The 12,444-nt window shown below is 38.0% G+C and overlaps 1 protein-coding gene across 2 annotated transcripts in view; it reads right to left on the bottom strand.

Moving 5' to 3' along the window:
- slc7a10b (solute carrier family 7 member 10b) overlaps positions 1–12,444 on the bottom strand; it is a 28,418-nt gene that overhangs the window by 987 nt on the left and 14,987 nt on the right. For both annotated transcript variants that reach the window (XM_079858613.1, XM_079858612.1), the window contains exons 4-10: positions 11,376–11,501; positions 7,339–7,492; positions 6,888–7,011; positions 6,006–6,109; positions 3,115–3,211; positions 2,839–2,988; positions 700–877 (exon numbers count right to left, since the gene is read on the bottom strand). In XM_079858613.1, coding sequence (XP_079714739.1) covers positions 700–877; positions 2,839–2,988; positions 3,115–3,211; positions 6,006–6,109; positions 6,888–7,011; positions 7,339–7,492; positions 11,376–11,501 — 933 coding nt within the window. The remainder of the gene's footprint in view (positions 1–699; positions 878–2,838; positions 2,989–3,114; positions 3,212–6,005; positions 6,110–6,887; positions 7,012–7,338; positions 7,493–11,375; positions 11,502–12,444) is intronic.

Raw genomic sequence — 12,444 nt, 5'->3', positions numbered from 1 at the left:
TAAATGTTTGCTTAAATTTTAATTATAATACATTTTCATTTAATTGCAATTACCATGTAATTAGGTGTCTGGAAGCATTACATTAATTTCCCACTTAAGTATATAATTTTCATAATAAGCTTTCTGTTTAAAGGTATGTTAAGGTGGACTTATTTTTCACAAAGGTGCTTACAAAAAGCTATCATGTGACTTCAGAAGACTAGAAATATAGTGCATGAGTCATATGGACTACTTTATAACTACGGTGGCTGAGAGAGCTCTATGCACTGCAACTGAAGAAAACTCATGCAAGTAGAAAAACACCAGCAAATTATAGTCATTTCTAAATTTGGATGTGTTGTGAGTATTCGCAGCACATGTGTTGTCAAACTGATGAAGATGTTTTCATAATTTGCTGGTGTTTCTTGCATGTGTATTCTTCAGTTGCAGTGCATTGAACTTTCTCGGGCACTATTTATAACTCGTTTGTGGCACTTGTTTGTGCTTTTGGAGCTTGACACCCAGTCCATTGCTGCTTTATAGAAAAGTGCAGCATGAACACTCTTCAAAACATCTCATTTTGTTTCCATGGAAAAAAAGGTTTGGAATGGCAAGAGGCTGAGTAAAGAATTATTTTAAATATGTATATTGAGAAGTTTTTTTTTTTTCACTGTTCCTATAGAGAACACAGAATATAAACTGCATATCCAGTCTCCTTACCAATGAAGTCATATATGCATTTTGGCTTGTTTTTCCAGTAAACTCCCAGGAAATAAACTGGTACTCCAGTTAGCATGATGACCAGCCCCACTCCACACACCAGCGGCTCTGAGTGCAAACTGAAGCCCAGTAGTAGAGCCCAGAAGAGCAGATAACACACCGGCACAAGGAGACTCACCTGACAAGAGAACAAACAAAGCTTTGATATTCACCCACTATAAACATGACCTTAAAAGCACAATGTTCTGTTTTATTGTGAGTGTACACAAATAAAAGAAAACACTTTTTGTTTGCAATTTGCATTTACATCTGCAAGATGTATTTTTAGAGTGTTTGCTCATCTGCAATACATCTCTGAGACGTCTCCTGTCTTTAAGATATTTATGGTTTAGAATGTATGTAAATCTGCTCTTTCTAAGGTGTTTATCAGATTTACCCTGCAGATGTTTTCCAGATCTCTAGCAGACATCTTTCAGACATACCTGTGCTACCGGTGCCATTCAGTGTGTCACCGCTCCACTGTGGTGTTTTCAAGAACATTTTGGGGATGTGAAGAGGATGATTTTTTTCCGTCGATATTGAAACACAAGTGAAGTACGAAGCCTACATTAAATAAAAGTTAAGCATCCAAATACATCGCGAATATGGAAACATTTGAGTTCGAATGAGATAGTTAGGCTACGTGCATGAGCCCAACGCCGGTTACTTTCAATTCCACTTTAAATGATTTAGTTTTGGCTTGTTTGTAGTTACTTACGCTTTATATTTTCATTCTTGTTCTGTTCTAAATAATGGTAAATTTAAAGGATTTGTTGTGGAGTGAGGGGAACTAAAATAGCCTATAGCTAAGTTTGTAGTGTTCATAACGTTTGTAGTAGGCCTACATTATAACATTTTGCTTTATTTACCGGTATTATATCTGAATGCAATAAAATGCCACTTATGTGACTTACCTGTTTTTTTCTCTCTCTCAAAAACAAACAACAAATATTTGTAGAGTATTTTTTAAGCACACAAGAAACGATAGTAGGCTATTATTTGGTTAAAATTCTTTAACGGTTAACCGGTTTATTAGCATCCCTGTATATATAGCTAGATCAAATTAGTGCAGAATCAACTTTGCGTTGCGATCGCGTCAAGGATCAGCCAAGTGCACGTGCAACATCAAAAGCGGTTGTTAAAGTGATAGTTCACCCAAAAATGAAAATTAGCCTGTGATTTACTCACCCTGAAGCCGCCATCATAGGTGTATATGACATTCTTCTTTCTGATGAATACAATCAGAGTTATATTAATAAATGTCCTGGCTCTTCCAAGCTTTATAATGGGAGTGAATGGCTGGAGAAAATTTGAAGCTTAAAAAAGTGCATCCATCCATGATAAAAATACTCCACACGGCTTCAGGGGTTAATAAAGGCCTTCTGAAGCGAAGCCATGCGCTTGTGTAGGAAAATACCCATATTTATAACTTTATAATCTAAAACAACTAGCTTCCGCCACAAGAGTAACCGTGACGCATGTATGACGTCGGATGTTGGAGTATCGTAAGCTTAGACGCCTCTTAGACGGCCGTCTGTCAGAAGCTAGTGATTATAGTTTATAAAGTTTTAAATATGGGTATTTTTCTTACAAAAGCCCATGGCTTCACTTCAGAAGGCCTTTATTAACCCCCGGAGCCGTGTGGAGTATTTTTATCTTGGATGGATGCACTTTTTTGGGCCTCACTCATTTGGGCTCTCATTATAAAGCTTGGAATTTTTTAATATAACTCTGATTGTATTCGTCACCAAGTAAATCATGGGCTAATTTTCATTTTTGGGTGAACTAACCCTTTAAGAAAAGTGCTGAGCTGAATTTTTGTGCCATCTAGTGGTTTAAAGGAAAATAAAGTTAAATGCGCCTTTATCCACGTTTTATACAAGTATTCTTATGCTTGGCTTGACTTGTTTGCGTTTAAATGGTTGTAGGCCTATTTATGGGTCGCGTAAAAAAAAAAATAAAAAAAAAGGGTCGCTCTTAAAAAAATGTGCAAATCACTGGTATAATGCACAATTCTGCTTTACTATGTGGCTTATAAGTACATGTTATGGATGTAGAATACACACAGGCTTTTTATACTATTTGTATATAACCGAATACCTTGATGGGCCTGTATAAGTTTGGCTTCTTCCATCTGTAGTAGAGCAGGCCAGCAATAGTGACTCCATAGGAGAGGTAGTTGATGAAAGACACATAGTTTATAAGGTTGTGAGTTTCTCCAATGCACAAGATTACGATTGTGGCAGTGCACTGAAAGAAAAAAAAAGTTCATTCAAGTTAATGCAAACAAATTAAAACAAGTTACATCCTGAGAAACAACATAATAGGCTGGTTGCTGTAACAAAAACTCATTGTTCTCATATGAAAATCACATACACAGACAAGCAGAGCTGGGATCGGTGTGCAGTGCTTAAAGTGGATCATAGCAAGAAGACTGGGCAAATGTCCTTCCCGTGCCCCGGAAAAACACAACCTGAAACGCACACGTAAACAGTAAATGCATAACAAAGAATCACTGTCATAATCAGTACTGCTTTCCAGTAAAAATATTGAAATATCCTTAAAACTAGAATCAATTACTTGAAATGCAAAATTGCGTAAGATTGCTTACAAAATTTAGTAACGTACATTCATTTTAGTGGCGTGTTACAACAACAACAACAATAATATAGCTGCAAGCTGCAATAAAGGGGCCAATCACAGAAAAGGCACAATGAGTTATGCAAGCATGTCTGGGAACATCAGACCAATGGCAACAATAAGTAACTAAAGATATTTTTAGATTATTTTAAGCAAACACAGGTGAAAATCATAAATATAATTGATATTATGATTAAATTGCTTATCACTTTTGACCCCCTGGTATCAAACTGATGTGGTGTGGTCAGTGCGAGGTGACAATGACACACACAAAGTTTGGTGTCAATATGGGAAAGCATTGCGGTGGTACTGCCTCACAATCAGCATGACATCACTCCATCAATTTCCTTGTGTTATTCAAGGTTGGTGAAGCTTTTAATAACTATAGGCCGGCATGGTCTGAAGATGATGTGAAGACGCAAAATTAAAAAATCATTACACATATGGAAACTTTCAGAAACTTTACGAGATTCAAAACGATATTCTATAATGCACAATTCAAAATGGCCAATGCCCAAAATGGCTGATATGGGAAAATTGGGTATGATTTGACTCAGTATGCTGCACTGAATTAAAAGAGACCAGTTTTATCATTTTGAGCAAACCGTTCAGAAGTTTGTGTAGCAAATATGAGTAAAATAGCCATTTTTTCATATCTCCAGACAGGGCTGCCATAGACTTCAATAGTGGAAGAAGGAAGAATACTAACGATTTCAATAGGTTCCTACGTACCTGTAGTGCTAATAATAATAATATACAATTTAAAATAACTGTTTTCTATGGAAGCTTGTTTCTGCCACAGAATAATAATTTAAAAAAAACTAATTACAACTTTTTATCTCACCTTTTTTTCTCACAATTGCGAGTTTGCATCACAGAGTTGCGTGATATAAACTCAGAAATGTGAGATATAAATTTTTTTCTCAAAATTGCATGTTTATATTTTGCAATTCTGAATATATAACACGCAGTTCTGAGAAATAAAGTCAGAATTGCAAGATGTAAACTCGCAATTGTGAGATAAAAAGTCACAATTATCTTTTTAAATGTTTTATTCTGTGGTGGAAAACAAGCTTTCATAGTTTTCTATTATAATATAGAGGGAGACCCGGGATGGTTGTAACATGGGGAGAGGTGTAACACCATCAATTCCACCAATTAGGGATAAGATATGAGTCATCTGATCACTTCAGTATTTTCCTACTTCCTCCCCGATCCATCATGGTGATTGTCAAGGCTGGAAACAGGCACATGCAGAATATATAGAGAAGTAAACATTTTGAGCAAGACTATATTTTGTTTAGTATCTGTACTATTGCAGGTAAAACTGTATGACTTATATTAGATTAAACAGTAGTTTCTTAGGCAATATGTGATGCATTTCCCCCATGCTAATTTCGAACCACTATGCTAATACAGCAAGCTAAACACTGGCTGACAGGGGTGGGGAGGGTGGTAACACTTATTTAAAAAGTGTTACAACCATCCCCTTACTAAGAATTTTCTTGATTTTAATGTTAAAAAAGAAAGACTGACAGAGCTGTCTCTGCCAGTGTTTTATATAAAGTGGTTTGCATGGAGCAATTTAACAACTCAAAGCCAAAGAAGGTTTGGGTGAAATGCGCCCTATGCAGTTTCTGGGCACATCAAGCCTTCACTCCAGGGACATACACATAGACACACACACACATTGACATGTTATTTTTTGTTAGACTTAAAGATGTACAAAGATGTTCTTTAATCTGGTACATTGTAGTAGTGTTTATTAAGTATAACGTTAAGTACATTTGTTTAGTAGATTAATTTACACACACAGACATGTTTTTTTGGGGTTTTTTTTAGACCTAAAGATGTACAAAGATGTTATTTAATTAGGTACATTGTAGTAGCCTAGTGTTATTATTAAGTGTCCTGCTAAGTAAGTTTGTTCTAGTAGACCAATTTGAACACACAAACACACACACACACACACACACACACACACACACAAACGCGCACGCGAGTCAAACAGACATAGTCTGTTATTGAGAGAGAGAGAGAGATTGCTCTTTTATTTAAACAAATCTGTTTTTGAACAATATCATATGGTATGGCATTCATTTTTACTTCTTTTGTCTATTGTTACAACTTACCCCAGCATGTGTTACAACCTACCCTGGTAGTGGGGTAGGCTGTAACAGAGGAACACATGTATTTGACATCAACTCACGAGGTCTGTGATATTCTTGTAGAGGGCTGAATTGGTTCCATTTACAGTAAACAAATGTGGGTACTTTGTATAAAAGTTTGAGAACTCAAGCTAAAAAATTAAGCGAGTTACAGGTGCTGAAGCAAAAAGTGTTAACCATCCCTGGTATTCCTGTGTTCAAAACTGAATTTTTAGCATGATTACAGGAATAAGTTACATTTTAAAATATATTACAATAGAAAACGGACATATTTAACAATTCTTTCACATTCTTTTTTTTTTTTTTTTTTGCTGTCTTTTTGACAGCTGTGTATGTTTTTTTTTTTTTATACATTCACAGTCTTTTGACCATTTTATCACAATAATCTATTTAATGTTCTGTGTTTCCTCAGGGGGTAAATGTAAATGTAAAGGTGAAATGAAAAAGAAATGCGCTCACCTGGAGGAGGTGAAGAGATAACCATTGATGCCGCCGAAAGTGGAGAGTGCCACAGAGATCGGCATGAGGGTGGAAAACATCCCGAGGAGTTTCTCACCGAAAGTCTGAGGCAAGCGAAACATAAACACATCATTAATAAGGTTTTGCCCACTGATATCACATGTGCCGTCTGTGTTGTTTTTACACCTGTTTTACTAAAGTATTCAAATCAAGCAATGTACAAATGCAGCCACAGAATCTGTGTCAACCACATTTACACAGTGCTATTGCCAATCGTGTGGCGTTGTCTCTAAAAGAAATCTGACATATAATTTATACTAAGACTATACAGCATCACTCCTCCACCACCATCCAGACACCTGAATCAATGGATATACAGTATTTAAATCCATCACTTGATCCATGGTTATTATCGATAACTAAATCGTTAGTAACTAGCATCGTCGTTAGCCAACTATGGTCGCAAGTTCTGTCGTTATCAGCAGTTCAACGAGTCTGTGTTTCCCGAAACCATTTATTAATATTTTAATTCATGTACCCTTATCATTTTAAACAAAATAACTTTCTCTTCTCTTCTCTTCTCTTCTCTTCTCTTCTCTTCTCTTCTCTTCTCTTCTCTTCTCTTCTCTTCTCTTCTCTTCTCTTCTCTTCTCTTCTCTTCTCCAGAATACGATATACGTCACAATATAGGGAAGAAAAGTCCAGTGCAACTTCTGTTTCATGTTGACTGTAATGAAATTCCGGCTGCTTTCTGCAGACTGTAATACTTTTAATCCCATACATAAAAGTGACACAAATGTTTAGTGAATCCATCCTTGAGTGTTAGCAGAGTGTTAATAATGTAAGAAGAACAAACCCGGCGAGTCAAAGGCCTGTACTTACAACAGCCACTGCGTTGGAGGACAGCAGCTCATCGGGAGACATGGAGGAAAAATATGCGATGTTTGTGAGAGTGTACACAAATGTCACCAGTGGAATGGAGATGTATATGGCTCGTGGCAGATTCCTGAGGTAAACAAACAAACATATTATACCAATACAAATAATATTCACGTTGGTATATTCATCCACAGTGCATGTGTGGATAAAGATATTCAGGTTGGTTCAAAAAGTGAGTCAAAAATGTATTTAGTCCATTGACAGGAATCTGTTTAGAATTTCAATCTGCACAGTGCATGTAAATTTTGAAAAAGCAAATCATTAATGTGACTCAAATGAATTATCCTGATAATTATATCAGTTGAACGGCAGCAGTTTCCTCAGAATGAGCCAGAATGATTGTTGCAGCAGAGTTTGTGAGTCCAGGCATGTTTTAAAGTGGTATCAGACTAACCTCCTGGGATCCACAACCTCCTCCGTAACGTAGTTGAGGAAGTTCCAGCCGCTGAAGGCAAATGAGGCATGAAGGAAAGCCAGGGCAATCTGCCCTATAGACGGGGCTTTATTAAACGTGAACGCCACCTGTGGGGTCAGGCTCTCATAGTTACCTGAGCAGACAGGAACAAACTGTTAATCTGACATGTAACAAACATGAGCTGTGAAGAGAGATGACATTTCAAATGATTGAAAGGATTACTATTTATTGACAGACTGATATATAGGTATAACATTGTTTGCCTTGTCAAAAGTCTTGTCAATATATCCCCATATATATATATATATATACAGGTGCTGGTCATAAAATTAGAATATCATCAAAAAGTTGATTTATTTCAAGAATTCAACTTAACAGGTGAAACTAATATATTATATAGACTCATTACATGCAAAGTGAGATATTTCAAGCCTTTATTTGTTATAATTTTGATGATTATGGCTTACAGATTATGAAACCCACGAAATCAAAATCCCAGAAAATTAGAATATTACATGAAATCACACAGTAATTACACAGTGATACCATGGTCATTGAACCAGGTTTTGGTTCTTTTGGCAGTGTGGGCAGGTGCAAATCCTGCTGGAAAATGAAGGAAGCATGAAGTGCTCTGGAAATGTACTGGTAGACGGCTGCGTTGACTCTGGATTTAATAAAGCACAGTGGACCAAAGTCCTCTTTTCTGATGAGAGCAAATTTTGCATCTCATTTGGAAACCAAGATCCCAGAGTCTGGAGGAAGAATGGAGAGGCACACAATCCAAGATGCTTGAAGTCCAGTGTGAAGTTTCCACAGTCTGTGTTGGTTTGGGGAGCCATGTCATCGGCTGGTGTTGGTCCACTGTGCTGTCCACTCAACGCAGCCGTCTACCAGGACATTTCCAGAGCACTTCATGCTTCCTTCAGCAGACAAGCTTTATGGAGATGCTGACTTCATTTTCCAGCAGGATTTGCACCGGCCCACACTGCCAAAATAACCAAAACCTGGTTCAATGACCATGGGATTACTGTGTAATTACTGTGTGATTTCATGTAATATTCTAATTTTCTGGGATTTTGATTTCATGGGTTTCATAAGCTGTAAGCCATAATCATCAAAATTATAACAAATAAAGGCTTGAAATATCTCACTTTGCATGTAATGAGTCTATATAATATATTAGTTTCACCTGTTAAGTTGAATTCTTGAAATAAATCAACTTTTTGATGATATTCTAATTTTATGACCAGCACCTGTATATATATATATATATATATATATATATATATATATATATATATATATATTTAAAGGGGTCATAACATGACATTAAAGGGTTCATGACATGAGAAATCAAATTTGCCTTGATCTTTTGATCTATAAGAGGTTTTTGTACCATTAAAACATCCTGCAAGTTTTACAGCTTAAAATGTCCTCCTCATTATAAACAAAGGATTTATTTAATCAAGCTCCAAAAACAGCTCGTTTTGATATTGGGTGATCTGTGATGTCACACGGGCAAAAACATTTGCATATGACTGCCTCCAAAGAAAGACATCAACCAATAGTTTTACACCATCGCACCACAGGCCCCGCCCACTGACATTCAGTCACTTGACGGATGACATTTGTCTACACTGGATGTGAGCGGCACATCGCGTCAGAAGCACATAGAAGCCATTATAATGACTGACGCTGTCTACACTAGATACAGTATACAGATGTGTGTTCAGTTTCTGATGTGTTCCACGCGCTTGAGTCTGTCGCCAACAGGACAAATGGAAGCGCAAAGGAGCGCTTTGACACGTCCTGTTTTAATAGCTCATTTGCGTCTCTGTACAGACTCCGGAAGCATAATCCAGCATCGGAAACAAGTACATCGTTTATTTTTAATGGCATGTTGGATCATGTCGGAGGATTATTAGCCTAGAAATCTAGACGCACCCTAGCGGCAGCAAAATGTATTTTGCAGCCAGGGCAGTCTAGCAACTCTCCATAGACTTTCGAGCTGCAAAAACCTAAATTGGGTCAGGCCAATCACATCGTGTATAGAGTAGGCGGGGCGGGCTTAACATATGATGACAGAGTTGCGACGGTTACCTGCCTGCGACTTGAAAACAAAGAATGACGGCTGCTGCTGGAGAACAGTCTTTCGAATCGGCTTTGTCCGCGACTCTGGAGGACTTGGAGTTACGTTTTTCTTTGAGAAAAGAGCAAAGAACGGCACTTAAGTCATTCTTAAAAAAAGGAAGATGTGTTCGTCGTTTTGCCGGCCAGATATGGCAAAAGTTGAATCTATCAATAACTAGCTCCGCTGTTGGGAAAACGCTCTGGTTGGTTGAAGCGCTGTCCTATTGCGTGCAGAGGGAATTTGAAAGACAGCCGTTTATCCCGCCCCTCGGAGTGAGCGTGTCTATGGTGAGTTGCCAGACTAAACATCTTGATATAGGTCTGGCTTGCCAGGCTAGAGGATTATGTGTTTGTTCTGAGAATTTGACAGCAGATTGTTTTGTAATCGAGGCACAGTGTAATGGAGAGTTCACAAAGAAACTTTAGTTGAAGGATGAAGCAGCCATCTGTATTGGATCTGACAGAAGGAAGAGCACACACTTTATTACAGTTCATAGGAGTTGTTTTACATATAAAGTTTACCAGTATATTAAGCACCCCTGAAAAGGCATAAAGTCTCTATATATTTGTTTACTGTTAGTAAGAAACTAACATGTTAGCAAGTGTTTTTGTGTAATTCAATGCTGATGATAATGTATTGGAGAGAGACATAGAGTTTATGGATTTAATGCGCACTTCTTGTACTGTGTTTTATTCAGCTCTTACTGTGATTTTCTGGAGTGCAAACATACACTTCATGTTTTGTGTGACATACAATAAACTTCATAAAACTCGTTAGTTAAGTTTTGGCCATCATTCGGTCTACTCTGCTACAACAGGCTTGTACTATAGCCCCTTTCACACAGCGCATTGAACCCGGGAAATTGCCGGCAAATTGCCGGAACGCCTTCTGTGTGAACGCAAACACGACCCGGGTTTAATGCCGGGATTGATGCAGGGTTGGGGACCTAGTAACATTGCCGTGTTCAGACCCGGGACGCGCGCTGTGTGAACAAAAGCCGTAATAATGCCGTGTCGTAGTGATGACGCTGAAGCCGGGATCGTTCGCCAGCTGTGAAACGGTACGAAATGCGCAATTTTATGATCGAATCAGAGAAATAAATGCACAAGCGTGGTTCCTCGAGAGAGAAATCGCAGCTCATAAGCAAACTGAAGACGCTGCTGAGACAGTAAGTCACATCGATGTCACGTGTCTTTCCGGGACATACACGGGTTGTGTGTGAACGCGCTCTCTGATTCCGGAAAATCACTGGCAGTGTGAATGAACCAAAATCAAATGAACCCGGGTCAAATCCCGGGTCACTTTATCCGTGTATTTTCCGGAATCTCTGTGTGAAAGGGGCTATAGTGGATTAAAGCAAGATGACAGCATAAGATATAATCATAATTAAACTATGATACCTGTTCAATCTCCATGCAGCATATATTCTCTGGCTCTGTAGGCATTATTGTCTGACTCCGGGTCGAACTGAACACTGCTGACAGTTTCTGACATTTTCAATGCATGAGATTGTCCTGTTTTGTTGCCATAGATCTCTTTTTAGCTCACTCCCAAAAAGTGCCAATTTTAACTGTGGGGGTATTTTGAGCTAAAACTTCACATACACACTCTGGGGACATCAGAGACTTATTTTATATCTCTTAAAAGGGGGCAATTTTCTACATATATATTTTTTTTGTGTGTGTGTGTGCGCAAATTAACATTATAAGTGAACCTCAGGGAACATTCAAATAATGAAAAAATCCATGTCATGACCCCTTTAATGTTTTAGTGATGTTTTAACTATTTCTTTTTTCAAGTATATTAAATAATTCTATATACATTTTTCGAATTAATGACACCACATTAACATATAGCTCTTTAGATATCCATGTGACATTCTCACCTCCAAAGATCTGCACCAAACCGACAGTAATGATGAGCCCTAGAGCTAGAAGCTTTCCTACTGTAAACGCGTCCTGGATCCGTGTGGCCAAACGCACGCTGTAGCAGTTCACCCATGTCAAAAACACTACAAATATTCACACAGAGACAACATAAACATTTAAATAATGCCTTGATTGATTCACTTAATGTGTGACTTAAAATACAATGTTTAAAGTTTTCATGTAAAATGTTGGCATCAGAAAATACTGATTTAGGATTAGCCTTGTGGTACTTGACCAAAATGTGGGAATGCTCGAGGCGAAGTTGGACTTGTAATTCTATGGGCTCATCCATCAGTGTCACCGCTTACAGACTCTTTCATAATCACTTTCCCTCTACCAAGAGAAGTTTAAGCCCAATTGAAACAAATTACTTTCAATGAGAACAAAAAGGGGAGCAAAGAGCAGGTCTGTGAGGAGATGAAATGCCTTGCGTTTTCCTGCCGTTGTCTTGCTCTTGCTGTTTTAGTTTGAGCATGACTTATTAAAGCCACACAACAGGCTTTAATAAAGCAATCACATGCTATAGACCCATGCCACCTCCAACACTGATCAGTCAAGTGCTTTTGGCACAAATCCAGGGTTGTAACTGTAACTGGGTCATTCTCAACCAGGGGTCGGGGCCCACTAGAGGGCCTCAGCAAACTTTCAAAAGTATTAAAATCAGCTAAAACAACTAAAAAAACAAGATCTATTCAATGAAGAACCAGGGTTCCCACAGTCCTGAAAAACTAGGACATCTAGATTTCTAGATCTGGAAAAATCATGTAAATTCATAAACTCTTAAAACTCCATGGGCTTTCTTGGCCACTTTATTAGCTACACCTTGCTAGTAGCGTGCTGGGCCCCCTTTTGCCTTCAGAACTGCCTTAATTCTTTGTGGCAAAGATTCAACAAGGTCCTCAGAGATTTTGGTCCATATTATCATGATAGCATCAGGCAGTTGCTGCAGATTTGTCGGATCTGAACATCCATGATGCAAATCTCCTGTTCCAGCACATCCCAAAGCTGCTCTATTGGATTGAGATC

The sequence above is a fragment of the Squalius cephalus genome, assembly GCF_949319135.1.
Source record: "Squalius cephalus genome assembly, chromosome: 23".
Lineage (NCBI taxonomy): Eukaryota > Metazoa > Chordata > Actinopteri > Cypriniformes > Leuciscidae > Squalius > Squalius cephalus.
Note: the sequence above shows the minus strand (reverse complement) of the source record. Positions and strands in the feature narration are given on the sequence as shown.